Source organism: Suhomyces tanzawaensis (genome assembly GCF_001661415.1).
Source record: "Suhomyces tanzawaensis NRRL Y-17324 unplaced genomic scaffold CANTAscaffold_1, whole genome shotgun sequence".
NCBI lineage: Eukaryota > Fungi > Ascomycota > Pichiomycetes > Serinales > Debaryomycetaceae > Suhomyces > Suhomyces tanzawaensis.
The window spans coordinates 1,548,502-1,565,030 of NW_017963636.1; the positions used below are offsets into that span (position 1 = coordinate 1,548,502).

The following is a 16,529-nucleotide window of genomic DNA, read 5'->3' on the forward strand; positions in this document are numbered from 1 at the left end:
CATGCGAGAGGAAGCGAATTGTAACTACTAACCCCCGATTTAGCAGTTACTGCAAGAGAATAGGTCACAATCCTACCCCTAATAGAGTGCAGAAATTTGAATGAACTATTGCCGGCTTCACTGGAGTGGAAAGACAGGAAAGTCATATTGCTGAAACTATTTCACTTGGTTTATTATGTGAATATTAAATGTTGTCAATTCGTTTACTACGAGAAGCAGGCTGTTCGCCTTCCGTTAGAATAATTTAATTCTGCCTCCGACTCCGCTCACTGTACATACTAATATTATTTTTCCTACCCATATGGGATTTGATACTATTTATTGATGCAATATCAATTCAGCAAAGTAATATTAAAGCAACAAATACTAAAAACACATACTAATAATACTCTACTGGAACGCCTCTATTGCCATATCTACCACAATACATTTTCGAAGGACCAATCTTCCGTCTCCAGGAGGCTGTGTCCACCTACAGTCATTTCCCCAACTAAACACGTGACTACTCCTACTCATTTGCTACACCATAACTTCTCTGATCTCCATCATTCACCACCATGGCAGGCCCACCACCACCTCCACCCCCTCCCCCAGGGCCTCCGCCCCCCAGCTCCTTCGCGTCCTCGTCTCCTCCACCTGCCCCTCCGCCAGGACGAGATGCATTGCTTCTCAGCATCAGACAAGGTACCTCCCTTAAGAAGGCAGTCACCGTGGACAAATCCAAACCCATGCTCGATTCCAAGACGTCTATCTCAACTTCGGCACCTTCTGGGCCATCTCTTGGATCTGGAGGATCGTCTGCTCCGTCAGCGCCCGCAATTCCTAACGGAGCACCCCAATTGGGAGATATCTTTGCTGGAGGCATACCCAAGTTGAAACATGTCAAAGACAACAGAGCTGGCGTTGTTCCAAGCTCAGCTCCAAAAGTTCCCGGCTCAGGGGGAATCCAGGCTGCTCTGGTGCCCCCTGTAGCCCCAGCAATGCCCCTGGCAAGGCCCTCTGCTAGAAAAGCGACACCTCTGGGCCCCCCAATACCATCAGCAGTTCCTCCGGCTCCTCCAGCTCCGCCAGCTCCACCATCTTCAGCACCAGTACCTCCTCCAACCACTCCTTCCCCTGCAGCAGGCAAGGCTGCTCCAAAAATGCCCCCAAATAGACCTAAAAAGTCGTCACATTTGAAGAACCACTCTTTGACGGGTATTTCTTCGGCCCCTACAACCCCACCGGTCCCTGACGCTCCACCACCACTTCCAACAGCCCCTCCACCATTGCCATCTGCGGCTGCCCCACCACCTCCTCCGCCTCCATCTGGCATACCTCCACCTCCGTCTGGACGACCATCCTTTTCATCGACTTCATCACCTTCTTCTGCGCCTCCTGCTCCTCCTGCTCCTCCTGGGGGTCTCCCATTTTTGGCCCAGATCAATGCCAAAAGGGACAACACTCATGTGGTAGATTCAGTTCAATCTACTCCATCATCGAGCGCCCCTCCTGCACCACCAGCACCACCAGTACCTGGATCCTTGCCTCCTCGTTCTACATCATCGGTTCCTGCGCCTCCTCCAGCTCCTCCAGCCCCTCCGGCTCCTCCATCTTTTGGGTCTACTCCTCCTCCAGCTCCTCCAGCTCCTCCAGCTCCTCCAGCTCCTCCAGCTCCTCCATCTTTTGGATCTTTTGCGCCAACCCCACCGCCTCCTCCTCCAGCTCCTCCTGCTCCTCCTGCCCCTTCGGCTTTGGGTGCTCTGAAATCAAGCAGTTCAGCGCCACCGGCTCCAGCTATAGCAGGAGGAGCGTTGCCATTCTTGGCACAAATAAACGCTAGAAGAAATGAGACCTTTGTGGTCGATGGTACGAAAAATGGACACTCTACAAGAGATGAGAGGACAGAAGACCCCCCTAAAAAGACACCATCAGTGCCAAGTCTGGCTCCTAAACCTCCGCAGATTCCTTTGGGTGTTCCACAACTTCCTAACATAAAGCCCCCAACGAGAAATACATCTGCAGCTGCTCCTCCTGCTCCTCCAGTTCCATCGACACCTCAAGCGCCTCCTTCCATTCCTGCTGCTCCTCCAAGCCAACCACCACAACGGATTCCTTCCTTTCCACCTGCACCCCCTAAATCTGTTCTGCCTCCACCAACTCCACCAGCTCCACCAGCTCCACCAGCTCCACCTTCCCACTCTTTGCCACCAGCTCCACCTTCTCAATCTATTCCTCCACCCCCTCCTCCATCTGTCCCAGACTCTCCTCCTCCCCCACCAACTGCTGCCCCACCCAAGAGAACAGCACCTCCTCCCCCACCACCACCTTCGGGACAATCAAAATTGGACCAGCAACAGAATGCTGGAAGCTCTTTGAGAAAGATCTCTGCTCTGGCATACACTATCAATGCTAGAAATGGTTCTTCGCAGTCTTCTTCTTCTTCTACCAAGGTGGTGATAGAAGACAAGAGGTTCAAGTTTCAAAACTCTAATGCATTGCCACATCCAAGAAGATTTGGAGAAGGTACTAAGGAGAAATTATATCCTAGTGGTAGAGGCTCTTCGGTCCCCTTGGATTTAAGTTTATTCAATTAATAGCATCCAAGTTGTGAAGAGTACGGAATGACTACACTAAACCAGATAAAATCTGTCACCCACGATAGAAAAATATGTTACTATTGGCTAATTTACTTTGGTTGGTTCCCACACTTCGACCACCTTATCATAAAACGAACAGGTCACCACGAATTCACCTGAGACACCCCAGCTTCCCCCGTAGCACATACTCTCATGTGCACCCTTGAAGTATTTAGTTACTTCGAAATCGTCGTCTTGCTTCACATCAATTATTCGAGCTCCGTCGTACATGCAACATGCAAGAAGAGTATCGTCGTTTTCAACGGGGCTGGGTATCAATCGCCACACTCCACCTCCGAGGTTTTCTTGTTTAGCCACTCGGGGAATATAGCCTGGAAGAAGCGAGGGGTTCAGTTTGTCCATGAGTCTAAGATCAAATATACGTAAGTTATCATCATATGAACCAGTCCATAGTTGGTGCGGATTCTGTAAGTTCCACTGAGGCCCCGAGGATAGGATGGACACTACCCCTGCCTCGTGCTGGCGCATGGTCGTTGCCCATATTTTGTCGTTGGTCCTCAAATCATGGGCTATCACCTTTCCGTCGTCCCCCCCAGTATACGTCACGTGCGCCAACTCCCCAGATTCCCCAAAGCTTCCAGTCCAGCACTCGAGGTCATGATTGGTGGGAAATGGCTCGTACGTGCCGGTACGCAAGTCCACAATGCCCGATTCGCCCGATGTGAGGGTGGCAAGCAACTTTCCTTCCTGGGAAGGCGAAAAGAACAACGAAGTGACGAGGGTTTCTGTGTCGAAGAGCTGGAGGTCCTGTTCCACCACAAGCTCGGAGTCCTTGTACCTCCACACCCGTATGAGACCCGTGGAATGAGCACTCACGAGCATTCTGGTGTCAAAGGGACTGAATTTAATGTCTAGAACAGCACTTTCCGTAGGATATCTACTGGTCAATGTAAGAGTCTCTCCATCCAACCTCATCACATCGATGGACCCATGTCTTGTGCCATCGTCTTCAAGCTTGTACGTGCCTAAAAACACAGTCGAATTGTCTGCGTGTACACATACACAGCACGGTGGTAGTTCTGTATGGGTGGTAATCCGCATGGCGGTGTCAGTCTCTGGGGTAGCTGGTGATGAGATGTCAGTGTGCGAGATCCAGTAAAATCCACCTGATCGACTGAAAAATTCCGGACCCAACAAGTACCGTGAAATAAGAACCAGACACTCGATTGTGTTATCACTCCATCACCATGGGATTGTTTGCTAAATGGAATGCTTTGCCTGTGAAGGCTAGATACTACATCGGTGGCTCCACCTTTTTGTTTGCGCTTATTGGCGACTACGTCACCAGCAGGGTCAATGACGAAGTGGTGGCCAGAAAGGAGGTCATGGCCAAGTTGAACGAAAACGAGCATGACAATACCCAAAATTAGGAGCTGCCATGATATACGCCTAGCTCTCGCCAAGAAACACTTGCCCACGTACACTGTTGCCTTTATTCATCACTATCTGGCGAGCTCTATGACCTACGGCAAGCCTATGGCCTGGGATAGTTCCGAATAGAGCCAGTCTCTTCATGAAACAAGTCTAATCAAGACACACCCTGATGAAATGGGGATTTACCAAATAATTGGAAACAATAGTGTCCCTTAATGGCCAGGTCATTGACCTGATCACTACAACACCACCTCAACCCGGTAATACCAAAATTTGCATACAAATAGTGCTTGTAGGTGTATTAGTACCAGCAAAGCAACTTATAATACGTTGTGATTGTATGAAACCATACAACGCTCGAGTGATGTGAGGATAATTCAACTAACTTACTTAATCGACATCATGAACATAAATTAACATTAAATCAAGCATTAACTTTTCCTACCAGAATCTATATAAATATGTAGGCTGCCTTATAGGCACTTTATAGTATGTTTTTAAAATTTAAGTAAACCCTTCTTGACATATTCTTTTCTGGTGGAAGAAATGAATTCCAAGAACTTAGCAGGGTTGGAATCAATACCTCTAGAGTAGACAAAGCGAGAAGCTAAGTGAGTGGCGAATAAGGCTCTCAAATAAGCAACTGGAACTCTAGCCAAAACGTTCTCAATACCAATAACGTCCAACAACAATGGTGGTAAAGAGTCGAGTAAGACGGCATTTCTAAATTCAACATCGTCTTCCCACAATTCCTTGGAGTTGGCCAATTCATCACCCAACTTGTTGATGGCGATAGACAACTTGTCAGACAATTCAGTGTAAGTGATACCAGTCTCTTCGTGCAACTTCCATAAAGCTTCGAATTCGGCTTGAGCGTTTCTAACAATAACCTTTTGAACTTGTTGAACATAGTCTTGGTAGAATTTTGGTTTTTCGTGGGTCTCAGAGTCAACACACATGTTGGCCAAGAATCCCTTGTCATCGAAGGCCAAAGCAGCCAAAACTTCAAGAGATGATGAAGTGACACCACCCTTGTTGGTAGAAGCATCCTTGAAGATGATAATACCAGCCTTCTCCAAAACGAGCTTAGCGGATTGGGTAATGAACAAGTTGGCACCTTCAACGAAGTATGGAACAACAGGCTTACCAGTCTTGGCGTTGATTAATTCATGGACGTTATTGGTGTCAATTGCACCTGGTCTACCACCACATGGGACAAACAAATCAACTCCGTCAGCACCAAATTGTTCTTGCAATTTCAAGTGGAAAGTGTTTCTGAAGGTGACACCATTACCAACAGTAATACCGTTTGGCAATACGATGTCGACATCATCAACCAAGACAACATAACCATCTTTAGACAACTTAGATCTGTCGTAGTGTTCAATCATCTTTCTTTCCTTGGCCAATCTTAACAATTCTTGCTTGTCGAGACCATTAGGGTCAGCAATAACACCGGAACCGTCAACAATACCAACGTAGTTTTCGTTTCTGGATAAGAGAATTTCGTTACTTCCCAAATCACCATCTGGTCCACCAGTTTGGAACTTTCTGATCTTAGCATCGTCAATGTTCAACTTTTCGTAGATCTTGTTGACGTAAGCTCTGACAGACAAGGTGGTCATACCGTACTCATCGTGAGGAATACCACCAATTTGTGGACTCTTACCAGTCAAGAAAGATCTCCACCATGGAGCACCTCTAGCTCTAGCGTGCAAGGTAGCCCAGTCGGTGTAACCAGCGGTACCTTCATCAGGACCCAAGAACAAAATTTCTGGTCTGTTGAGCAAGTCAACGTAGGATTCCTTGACACCTGGAATGTGTTGTTTCAACAACAAGTCGATCAAAGAGTCGATGTACTTTTCGAAACAAGCCTTTGGACGGTCTTGGGCTGCACCAGGGTCCAATAAGATAACACCCTTGGAACCACCTTCTGGGATATCCTTGTTCTTTCTTTGTTGGGTGTTGGCAAGATTGTAGTTCTCGTCAAACAAGTTTCTAGCGTTGACATGGTAAGCATCGACAGATCTAGACTTAACAATTCTGATACCACCTCTAGCAATGTCTCTAAATCTGATGTGGAAACCTCTGAAGTCACTACCGACAACGAAGAACATACCGTAAGGCTTTTCAGGGTACTCAGATTCTGGTAAGAAAGATGGGTCTAATCTGAAAGAAAGAGCAACCTTGGTAGAAGTGTAGAAGTTGGTCTTCAAAATAGACTTGTTGAAGACGTACAATGCTCTCAAAACGATGGCATGGTGTTCGTTTTGGGAACATTCACGGCTCAACAACTTTTCAAACTCTTCTTCAGAACCAACTGGAGTGATTTGAGACAATCTTTGGTAGGAAAGAGTCTTCTCCATGGAAGAACGGATGTAGTGAACATCAGCAAATTGACGGTACAACTTTCTGACGATATCACGTCTGGTGTCGAAAACTTCTTGAATGTAGTTTTGAGTGTAAGTCTCAGCTCTCAATCTCTTCTTCAAGGAGTTCAACACTTCGGCGTTTTGGTTAGACTTGGAAGCATCCAACAAAGATTGCAACTTGGTGTACTCAGGACCCAATCTGTTCAAGAAGTGGGTAACGAAAATAACACCAGATTGAGCATAGATACTTTCTTGCAAGGACAATTCACCGTTGGTGAATCTGTGGTGGAAGAAGTTGTGAGGAATACAGTACAAAAGAGAAGCTTCCTTGATCACCTGGTAGATGGACAAATCCACTGGGTTCTTCTTTTGCTTAGAAGTGACGTACATGGAAATGATGGTAACACCATTGGCGAACTGTTCCACGTACTTTCTGCTGGTTTGAAGCTTGTAGTAGTTGGCCAAGTCCGACAAGGCCGAGTTGTATCTGGCCGAGGTCTTTTGTCTGTAACCGATAACCACTCTGTATTCTTCGGAGTCTTCAATTGGGAAGTGTTGAATAACTGGACCGGTGGTGTTGATCACCGACTCAATGACCTTGGAATACAACTTCTTGGTGTTGTCGGAAGCGATCTTCAAGAAGGTGGTGTCACCAATCTTGTTGATGTCGGTTTCATTAGCACTGATGGTTTCGGCGGACTCAGGGTACTGGTTCTTGTACACGAAGAAACATTTCACAAGTTGGTTTGGAAGGGACTTGTTGATTTGGTAAACTCCGGACAAGATAGGGTCGGACTGGTAATTCAATGGAGCCGAGAAGTATTCTGCTCTGTAACTCTGGGTGGTAGGAGATGAGGGGTCGATGTACTTGTCATCGATTCTTTCCTCGTAGAGATCGCGACCAGCAGCGGTGGTGGTAGATCCTGGGGTGGAAGAAACGAAGAACACGGCGTGGTCGTCGGCCTCGCGCTTGTATTGGATCAATGGACGGTCGGACTCGGAAACTCCTGCTGCGTAGGCCTGGACCTTACAGGAGTAAAGTGAATGGATATGACCAGCAATCCCTTCTGCCGATTCTCTGGCAAAGAACACATCGTCGATGCCCAAGCATTCGTAGAACCAGCGGGCCTCGGACTCAATCAAGGACTCAGGGATGAAACCGGTGGAGTCCAAGATGTCGAGAACTTGTTCGTACTGGTCTTTCTTGCCGGAGAAAGGACTATCGATGTAGCCGTGTTTTAACGATGGGGCGGACGACGACTCGTTGGAGACGGTCTTGGCCAACGTGAGGTTCTGAATATCTGGTTCCGTGACGGCAGTCATGATGTGGTGAGGATGTTTGTGGTGAGGGTAGTTAGAGGTAGCAGCAATTGGGGGGACGGCAGGGTATTTATAGAGGGATGCAGAGGGGTAGGCATTGGGAGCCATTTGCGGCCACAATGGCGGGGTGGGGGTGATGCATTTAGCGGTTATGGAGGGTCGAGGTAGGCGTGACCGACAGTTGGTGCCTGAGTGGCAGAATGACCGCCTTGGGCAACGGCGGCAGGGTGTCTGAGGTGCGCAGACAGACTGCAAAACATCCGGAGAAGAGGGGTTGGTGTTGGCGATGGGGGTGACCGTGCGGGACTTTGGTGAGGGCCAAGCGAGCAGTGGTCTATCGCCGCACGGTCCCGGGGCAGGTGGGCCACAGAAGACATCACCCAGGTGTGGTGGTGTCAGGCGTCCCACGTGAGGGGCAGGAAGGCGTCAGTCGAGGCCCTGGCTTGCTTGGCCCGGGTCGCGGTATTGCTAAGCGAGGTGGACGGGGTGCAAACGGTGCGGTCGCTGGCACCCGCACCCTCAGAAAGGAGGGGAGGCATTTTCCTGACACCGCAGGGCCTCCCAAAAATACGGCTACCGAAGGCTTCCTGGTCCCCATCGGGATGGGCTGGCTCGGGGTGCTACCGCCGACGACGCCCCCATGACAGCCGGTGGCACCCCATCCCCGAATCCTGTCTCCTCCGCCAGGTCACCACCGGTGCCATTGGTGCCGGCGGCTCCGTCCCCATTGATCCTCCCGCCACTGCCCCACTTCCCCAGGTTTCGGTTTCGGAACCCCCATGGCCTGCTGCCCCATCCCCCCAACCGCCGGCTTTGTGTCGGCCCCGCCAGATTCTATCGCCCTACGGTTTCCCACCATTACCTAAGAGGGGCTTCCGAAATTCCCCGGAGGGCTTGTGTGTGCTCATCCCTCCGTGTTGGGCGAGCTACCCCACGATTCGCACCCCGCCAATATTTCACTCGCTGTACCCTTCCACCGTGGCGGTGACGTTGGTGCAGCCAGTGCTCTTGGCATGGCCCACCATCACTGTAGGTGGTGGTTTTGTTGTGGCCACACCAGCTATTTTTGGCCTGGGCCCATACCACCTCGTGCATTTGCGGGGTGGAAATACGTGGCGGTCTTGACGTGGCAGTCTAGACTGCGATGCCCGCGTGTGAGCACGGGCAGATCGTGCAACGTTCGTACTGTTGCTATGGTGCAATGCATCTAGCTGGTGAGGACAACCAATAGTATTGAAGCAAAGGTTTGCAGATTGCGGTATTGTGGAGTGGGATGTGTGGAAATCCAGACCAGTAGAGGTTTTGCGAGACCACCGGGTGCCATTGGATTAAATGGAAAGTGCAGAGATTGAAAATTTAGGGCATTGAAATTCAGAAATTGAAGTGAATGCACCATAGCCAGTGACAGCAAAAAGGTGCCTCTGGTGGTTCTACTGTGGTTCGGGGCATTTCGAGTAGTTCTGGTGATTCTAGTGGATTTTGCAGTGACGTATGGATGCATCCACCATAATCCGGGGTCAATTTCAGATTTCACACATCAAACTGTAGCAATGAAAGGCCACTCAATTCTACTACCAGCACATATGCTGTACGGATTCGCCTCCATTGCGGATCCACGTCGTTTCTGCAATGGCCCCCGAATCGAACTCACCTCCAAATGCTCATTGGAAATCTCTTCGCCAGTGTGGTGACATAAATCCGTCGCAGCTTGCTATTGCGGAGATACAAAATAGCACCAGCCAACAATTCGAAAATATCCTTCGGATCATGTCAATCATCGAGACAATCCTCTCAAATGGATTCATTGTGGCCATAAGATGAGACTGTGCATTTACGGGTATTCTACATGAGTCTATACGATTAGGTTCCTGATTCAATGGATAGTTCTACATGAGTCCATCCGATTAGATTCCTGATTCAATGGACAATTCTACATTGAGTCTGTATAAGAAGATTTCATCTTTAAAGAATTATTTGCCAGAGTCCATTTGAAGAGATTTCACCTTTAATAATGAACCATTTTCCATAGACTTCTTACGGCGCTTCTACCTTTAGATTATTCTCCACACTTCTTTTCTATCAGAATATAGAGTCCTTCCTGTAATCCAACTCCCATTGCAATTGACCTTTTAAGCTTTGTGTGGCTCTCAGAGGCTATAAGTGCTGTTGATATCAAAAATGAATCAACTCCACCATATGGCTTTGTGCAGCAATGTCCATGGAACTGGACTAAACCGAAATTCGCCGTTCATATTCACCTCAAAGACTTATACGCCAATAGCATAACGTAGACAATTCCAATGAACAATTCAGTTCATATGGACGATTCCACTAAAAATAACCGAGTCAATTTGGATGATTTCAATATAAAATGAACAATTCACTGCAAGCTTCACCTCTAATGAATACTCCTCATAAGCCCGTAGGGCAATTTCACCTCTGTAAGTCTACATGAACCATATGGCCGTTCGAAGGCTCTTCGCCATCCAGATTTTCATACCTGTTATATCATTTATACCTTCATGTGTTTATTACTATTAATTGGCTACCATCCATGGTCGAACAACATCGACACCGACTCCCCGTTGTGGATTCTACGGATGGACTCGGCAAACACCCGTGACACATCCAACACCTCCAACTTGTCGCCCAACCCTGCGAGGTTGTCGTTCTGCGGCACCGAGTTGGTGGTGATCACCTTGTCAATGGCCGACTTGCTGACCCTATTGATGGCATCCCCAGAAAAGACTCCGTGGGTCACCAACGCATACACGTACTTGGCTCCCTGGTCCTTCAAGAGCTTTGCTGCACGAGTGATGGTGTAGGAGGTGTCCACGAGATCGTCGATGAGAACACACGTCCTGTCCTTGACATCTCCCACGAGCATCGACACCGTGGTGTGGGTGCCTGGCGATGGGTGGTGGTTGACAGCCGAAAGTCCCGAGGTGACTCCCAACGGACCAATGGCCTTGACTCCCTCGGTGGTCTTGATGCGTCTCTCCTTGTGAATCAACGCAAACGAACACCCAAGAGCATCTGCCAACGAGGTGGCACGCTTGGCGCCTCCACTATCGGGAGACACAATCACACACTCCTGGTAGTTAGGCACGTAGTCGATCAAGTAGTGCTTGAGGAGCGGCTTCAGGTAGAGGTTGTCGACTGGGATGTTGAAGAAGCCCTGGAACTGGGGATCGTGCAAGTCCATGGTGATCATACGGTCAGCACCAGCCGTGGTCAACAAGTTGGCGATTAACGTACCGTTCTGGGCGATCCATTGCTTGTAGCCACTCTCGGTTTTGCCACGAGCATCCACAGGAGTGCCCACTGGGACCAGAGAGTCTCTGGGGGTGATTTCTCTGAAAGGGTCCTTCAAGTCCCGTCCTCGTAACAGAGGCGTGATGAGCCCACTGGAGTCGGGTCTGGTGAGCGAGGGGTCGCGTGGTCCGTTGAAGCTGGACAACGGTTTAGGGGTCCCAGGACGGCTCTCGTAAGTATACTGGTCCTTCTTGGTGCTGATGGAGGGGGCTCCGGTGACCGACGCCATGTGGGGGATGTCTGGCTGTCTGGAGTAGGGAAAAAGCGGCAACACTGCCGTCACCCTGCGAGCACTGGCAGTTTTGCAGGCGGCTATCATGATCAACAACTCGATGAAGTTGTCGTTGACATTGCCACATCCACTCTGGATGATGAACACATCTTTCTCTCTGACAGACCCTTTCACCTCAATGCTGGTCTCTCCGTTGGAGAACTTCTTCGACAACACCTGGCCCTGCTCGATTGTCAAGTTCTTGCAGATCATCTTCGTAAGTGCAGGGTGGGAAGATCCTCCTAGCACGATAAGGTCTCTCATGGTGGATGTGATAAGGAGTTGCTTCTTGTCGAGATGTACTGATTCAAGACTAGCTTGGGCGTACGAATGCTAGATAGGAGCGGATCTGGAGTTGGATATGGAACCGTCTGGTGAGCCTCATCGAAATTTTTGATAAACGTGTGTCACGTGGGACAGAGGTGGAATCTACAAGGATGATTCAACTATGTAAATGTGAGATGATCACAAGATGTACAATCATTCATTGCTCTTTATGGTTGACGTATACAAACGTCACTCCATCGTTGCAATAATCTGGCAATTATACTGAATATTACTGGCTGATACTACAGCAAATAACTCTTTAAGCATGATTTCATCTATTAATATTACCCATATTCTTTAAGTATGATAATCATCGGTAATATTAACCAATTTCTTTGAAATGTAATCATCTGCAAAGTTACCCATATTCTTAGAGTATGATAATCATGCTATTATTCGAACAGGTAGTGCACATCACCCCTACTCTTTAATTCTCCCTATTGTGTTCACAAAGCCATTCTCTACTGGCCAGTTGACTAGTATCTCACTTCATAGGAACCCGCTTTTGTCGAGTACTTCACCCATTTCACGGTTCGATAGTTACTCTTTTCTTGCACTCTCAAGTATTTCACCGCCAACCCCGAACTCGAAAACATCTCTAACTCGAAGTCAATAGTGATCGGAGGGCGCAGCCATCCCGGATTCCGAGTGCCTCCTTCCGTGTTGGGTGTATAATCTAACTCCGCTGTCAATGTGTGGGATTGTTCTCCGAAAAACTTGGAAAACTTCCAAACAAAAACGTTTTCATCCGGCTGATACTTACACTTGCCTGATGTAGTATCGCTGTAGGACTTAATCACTCCCTTAGGAGTGGGAATTTTCACTATCACGTTTGTGGCCGGAAGCTTGGAGGGAAACAACGATTTGATCCCCAATTTGTATTGAACCCTAGACCCTCTTTCTTGAACCTGTGCATTGACCTTGAATGGAAGGTGAATGTTCTGTAAGCATCTGTACGACATCATCTGGAAATCACCATCGGGAGGGATGAAGTGGATGGACCTCTCGGAGTCGAATCGCTTGAGTTCCACACATTGGTGGAACTTACAGTCCTCGAGGGTGACTCCAGTGTTGCGGTGATCGGAGTGAATATCAGTGGAAAATACACTGTCATCGCTCAATCCAAAATGGCACTCAGGCATTCCCGAAAGATGGGCCTTCATTTTGATTTCTCCTTCGACCAGCGCCCTCGAGACTTCCGATTCATAATTCATGATGACATTAATTTTTTCCTCCACCTTTAAGAAGATCTCATTCCGACGATACTTGATCCCCCCGTTTCTCCAGGTTATATTCAGGGTGGAAATGCTGGTGTTCTCCTTTTTGGTGGATGCTGTCACTTTGGTGTTTTTGATGTCTTTGAACACATTACCGTTGTTGGGTATACTGGTGATGTGGCTTCTCAAGCCACTGATGTCAAGGTTGGTAGGGTAGCCAAACTCGACCACCTCGTCCAATATTTCATGGATCAATGCAAAGTTGTTAATCAAGAGCTCGTCCGTCAATGGAACCTTGGAGAATGAATCGTTTCCTTCCCGAACAAGAGCACTTAGTAATGCCTCAAGTTTGTAGAGGAACTCCAAGATCATCGAACAATCTTGGTTTGATCTTGTGACAGCACAAATCCAGAGAAGTCCAGAGCGGATGTACACGAACGAGGTTGATCCGAGAGTCAACACTGGTGATCTGACCTCTTTTCCGGTTCCTGAACCGTTGGAGGTGGTTTTTTGATTGGCGCTGATGACCTGAATCCGGAACACGTCGGATATATTTCTGCGTACACCTTCCTTGTACATTTTGGACATTATAACGTCGCCCTTGCCATCGTAGACAAATAGAGCGGTAATCATTGTTGATGAAGCTTTTGGAATCGGCGCAAGTCTTGGTTATATGTGAAGACGCGTGATACGGATCACGCTACTGTGGTCATGTGACCACCCCTTTTCCCAAGGCATACAGTGGAGAACGAATACTAGTGACATTACTTGTGTATTATCTATACAGTATCTAGGACCCTTGCATTCCAATGAGGTCGCCTCTGGTCTTTTTATTGTGTCCCGTTTTTCTGTTATGGTTGGCTCTTGAGGCCTTATTCTTCTCATTTTTAGCAGCCACCTGTTTCAGAGGAGTCTCTCCACTCTTTGTCCGTGAAGGCCCACTCTTACTCTCTGGCTTGTTTCCACGCTTGGCCTTTGGCGCAAGGCGTGGCCGCTCAGTCTTGGAATCACTGGGACGGGTTGGAATATAATATTCTTTCTCCAAGACCTTAAACTGATAAGGCGACTTTAAGAGCACTCTGAGCCATCTCTCAATCTGGTCGTCTGAATAGCCGGTATACTCCTTATAGGCTTGGCGCTCTGGAGTGTCTCTCAGTGATTTTTCCAATGCTTCTGTACCATTCTTTTTGAGGATAGAGAAAAGGTACGTATCTATTCTATCCGGTTGAAAGGGGCTGGGTTCAGGGGCTCCGTCCTCTAGCACAGCCATACGGGATTTTCCACCCTTCTTGCTAGATTCCTCGATCGCTGTTCCCGTGGTTTTTTGTTGATCCTTGTAAGTATCATCAGGCTCATCTTCATCGCCCTCGTACATCAATTCTAAAGCAGCAGTTAGAATCTTCTTCTTGTAGTCTTCAGAGCTTGGTTTGACATCGGTATTCTGTTTCTTTCCCTGAATGACCTGACTCTCAGAAAAGTCGAGTCGAGATATTTTGTCATCGTCATAAACAGATCTTTTGGGCGCAGGCGTATTCGCTTTTCTGTCTGTCTTCGTTGTCTTCTGTCCCTTGATTGTAAATGTTGGTTCCTTCTTTGGTTTGAGTTGCTCCTCCTCAATGCTGTCTACAAAATCTGGATTTTCCAAAAGCATATTGGTAATACCCTCCACATCGCCATTATGATCTCTCAACACCTTCGTGGCTTTTCCAAGAGTTAATGAAGGGAATAAATCAATAAGCATATTCACATGATCTTGATTCACCTCGTTGGTTTGACTTCCCTGTGAAAGCTGTCTCAAAAATGGAAGTCGCTCCTCCAAATTGGGAACTAATTCTTTGAATCTGTCGGATATGATGATCATGCTGAACAAAGGAAATAATTTCATAGTTCTTATATCTTTGACACCCAACTCCATCGTCAATTTCGACAACTTACTCACACTCAAAGACAATAAAGATATAATCATGATGTTTTTAATGGTTTCTGCATGGATACTCTTTCCTCCAGCATACAATCGTTCTAGCAACTCAATCCAAGGGACCGAAACAAAACTTTCAGCAAAGCCCACCGAACTTGCTGACTTTTTGTTGATGTTTCTCTCCTTCACATCACCGTCCAACGAAACTTTCATGGCCTTGGCCGACATCTGCTGACCCAAAAGATAAGTCAACGTAGTCAAGTCTTGGTTGGAGAAGATACCCTGAGTTATCATGGCTTCTAACCTCTTTTGGACGCTTGTTATCGAACTGATATTACCCGATTTTTTATTGTCGTTGAATTTGGATTTATATGTCCCATCCACCAAGCCCCGTACCACTGAAGAGTTCTGCTGAACATAAATCAGAACAAAGTTCCAGACGGACTCACCAGTCAAATTGCTCTTGATTAAGCTGAAATTTCTGATGTATAGGAAGACAAGGTTTCTGAGGGTGGCGGTATTGGTCTTAATGTCTGGATTGATGGCTCCTAGTGAGAAGATCTTGCTCTTCTCCTCTGCAGTCTCGCTCAAGAATACTTTAAGAAACATTTGATGTTGCTGTTGGGACTTTACACTAAGGGTTGCAGGCTGGAGTAGATACTGAAAGAGCTTGATATAAGCCTCTAACAAATGGACCCATATCACCGGATCTTTATCAATTAGTGAGGAGCGGAGCTTGAATGGTGGGTAATGTGGGATCGGAAAGAACGGCGACGGTTCTTCTTCAACTGAACTCATACTTGCAATTGATAGATTGATAGATTTTTGGAAATTAGAATTGATCGAAAATAATTTTTGCGAGAACTTGATCACTTTTATCTTTCAGGGTGTTGTACTTGAATATCACCTTAGTTCGTTAGGTGGACTATCGCTCTTGTTTTTGGTCCTTTCTTTGATGATAAGGATGTGTTAGTAACTTTAGACTAGTTAACCATGACTCATGAACGGTAAATGCACGCACAAATATGGAAGCTGCTTTTAAGACTAAACTACTAAAATTGGGATTGGCCCCTAACCAGCGTTGCCATTCTGGAACTTTCTTTCAGATTTCAGAATGCTATTGTGCTTGTCGGCAACAACTTTTTATGAGAAAGGGGCGTTCAATATCATTTTAGAACCAATTTCGCAACTGGCCATAGAAGGGAGCTGAATTCAGAAGATAACAGGCGTCATTGGAATTACATTTTCACAAACAATTGGGTATTTTATTCCAAACCCTGAGCTCTAATTAAAATAGTAGACATAAATTTATCCCCATTGGTATTTTTATGGCTCTACATATTGGCAAAATATTTGTAGAATTATCAATTATTCTGCAAAAAACTAAAAATCGTAACCAATTGAATTCTCTTGGAAAGATGAACAAAGGTGTGATAGTACCTAAGGAACGTCTCTTACACACTTTCCAGTACATTTCATATCATGCAGTCAAAGAGAGAAGCCTAATAACTCAAAAATGCAAAGATCTAATTAGGTCATGTGATTAAAGTCACGCGATAAAACATATAATATTAAAACAGGCGTTTTCAGTTTGCAAGAAATAAGCGCAGTAGCGAAGTGGAAACGCGCAGGGCTCATAACCCTGAGATCCCCGGATCGAAACCGGGCTGCGCTATTCTTAACTTAATCTTACCAGCGCAGTAGCGAAGTGGAAACGCGCAGGGCTCATAACCCTGAGATCCCCGGATCGAAACCGGGCTGCGCTAGTTTTTTGTT

General features: G+C 47.1%; 8 protein-coding genes and 2 non-coding genes across 10 annotated transcripts; 5 read left to right on the forward strand and 5 right to left on the reverse strand.

Moving 5' to 3' along the window:
* The first annotated feature begins 271 nt into the window (after window positions 1-271).
* On the forward strand, window positions 272-2,620 carry VRP1 (Vrp1p). Its single transcript, XM_020206246.1, has 3 exons — window positions 272-1,256; window positions 1,484-1,574; window positions 1,705-2,620. The coding sequence occupies exons 1-3, from the start codon at window positions 558-560 to the stop codon at window positions 2,574-2,576; spliced, it is 1,662 nt and encodes a 553-aa protein (XP_020067115.1). The 5' UTR covers window positions 272-557; the 3' UTR covers window positions 2,577-2,620.
* CANTADRAFT_131504 (diphthamide synthase) lies at window positions 2,244-4,095 on the reverse strand. The gene has a single exon (XM_020206248.1). The coding sequence runs from the start codon at window positions 3,678-3,680 to the stop codon at window positions 2,664-2,666; it is 1,017 nt and encodes a 338-aa protein (XP_020067116.1). The 5' UTR covers window positions 3,681-4,095; the 3' UTR covers window positions 2,244-2,663.
* Window positions 3,827-4,009, forward strand: CANTADRAFT_44250 (uncharacterized protein; the record flags this gene model as incomplete). Its single annotated transcript, XM_020209076.1, has 1 exon — window positions 3,827-4,009. The coding sequence occupies one exon, from the start codon at window positions 3,827-3,829 to the stop codon at window positions 4,007-4,009; it is 183 nt and encodes a 60-aa protein (XP_020067117.1).
* Window positions 4,096-4,510: 415 nt separating the features above from the next.
* Window positions 4,511-7,708, reverse strand: GDH2 (glutamate dehydrogenase (NAD(+)); the record flags this gene model as incomplete). Its single annotated transcript, XM_020209161.1, has 1 exon — window positions 4,511-7,708. One exon carries the CDS (start codon window positions 7,706-7,708, stop codon window positions 4,511-4,513), a length of 3,198 nt encoding a protein of 1,065 aa, XP_020067118.1.
* Window positions 7,709-8,256: 548 nt separating this feature from the next.
* Window positions 8,257-8,803, forward strand: CANTADRAFT_131374 (uncharacterized protein). Its single transcript, XM_020206247.1, has one exon. It carries the CDS (start codon window positions 8,346-8,348, stop codon window positions 8,691-8,693), a length of 348 nt encoding a protein of 115 aa, XP_020067119.1. The 5' UTR covers window positions 8,257-8,345; the 3' UTR covers window positions 8,694-8,803.
* A 1,447-nt stretch (window positions 8,804-10,250) lies between these two features.
* On the reverse strand, window positions 10,251-11,555 carry PRS5 (ribose phosphate diphosphokinase subunit; the record flags this gene model as incomplete). The annotated part of the gene is made up of 1 exon (XM_020208989.1): window positions 10,251-11,555. The coding sequence occupies one exon, from the start codon at window positions 11,553-11,555 to the stop codon at window positions 10,251-10,253; it is 1,305 nt and encodes a 434-aa protein (XP_020067120.1).
* A 539-nt stretch (window positions 11,556-12,094) lies between these two features.
* Window positions 12,095-13,468, reverse strand: APM4 (Apm4p; the record flags this gene model as incomplete). Its single annotated transcript, XM_020206465.1, has 1 exon — window positions 12,095-13,468. The coding sequence occupies one exon, from the start codon at window positions 13,466-13,468 to the stop codon at window positions 12,095-12,097; it is 1,374 nt and encodes a 457-aa protein (XP_020067121.1).
* Window positions 13,469-13,593: 125 nt separating this feature from the next.
* CANTADRAFT_24697 (uncharacterized protein) lies at window positions 13,594-15,727 on the reverse strand. Its single transcript, XM_020207194.1, has one exon. It carries the CDS (start codon window positions 15,549-15,551, stop codon window positions 13,626-13,628), a length of 1,926 nt encoding a protein of 641 aa, XP_020067122.1. The 5' UTR covers window positions 15,552-15,727; the 3' UTR covers window positions 13,594-13,625.
* A 629-nt stretch (window positions 15,728-16,356) lies between these two features.
* On the forward strand, window positions 16,357-16,428 carry CANTADRAFT_t15. The gene has a single exon. It is a non-coding gene; the product is annotated as a tRNA-Met (tRNA).
* Window positions 16,429-16,447: 19 nt separating this feature from the next.
* On the forward strand, window positions 16,448-16,519 carry CANTADRAFT_t16. The gene has a single exon. It is a non-coding gene; the product is annotated as a tRNA-Met (tRNA).
* The last annotated feature ends 10 nt before the right edge of the window (window positions 16,520-16,529 follow it).

Coding starts and splice junctions, on each gene's coding strand:
- CANTADRAFT_131504 (XM_020206248.1), bottom strand. CDS start 3,680: ATGCGGATTACCACCCATACAGAACTACCACCGTGCTGTGTATGTGTA.
- VRP1 (XM_020206246.1), top strand. CDS start 558: ATGGCAGGCCCACCACCACCTCCACCCCCTCCCCCAGGGCCTCCGCCC. Junction 1,257..1,483: donor CTCCACCACCACTTCCAACA/GCCCCTCCACCA, acceptor TCCATCATCGAG/CGCCCCTCCTGCACCACCAG. Junction 1,575..1,704: donor CGCCTCCTCCAGCTCCTCCA/GCCCCTCCGGCT, acceptor CTCCTCCTCCAG/CTCCTCCTGCTCCTCCTGCC.
- CANTADRAFT_131374 (XM_020206247.1), top strand. CDS start 8,346: ATGACAGCCGGTGGCACCCCATCCCCGAATCCTGTCTCCTCCGCCAGG.
- CANTADRAFT_24697 (XM_020207194.1), bottom strand. CDS start 15,551: ATGAGTTCAGTTGAAGAAGAACCGTCGCCGTTCTTTCCGATCCCACAT.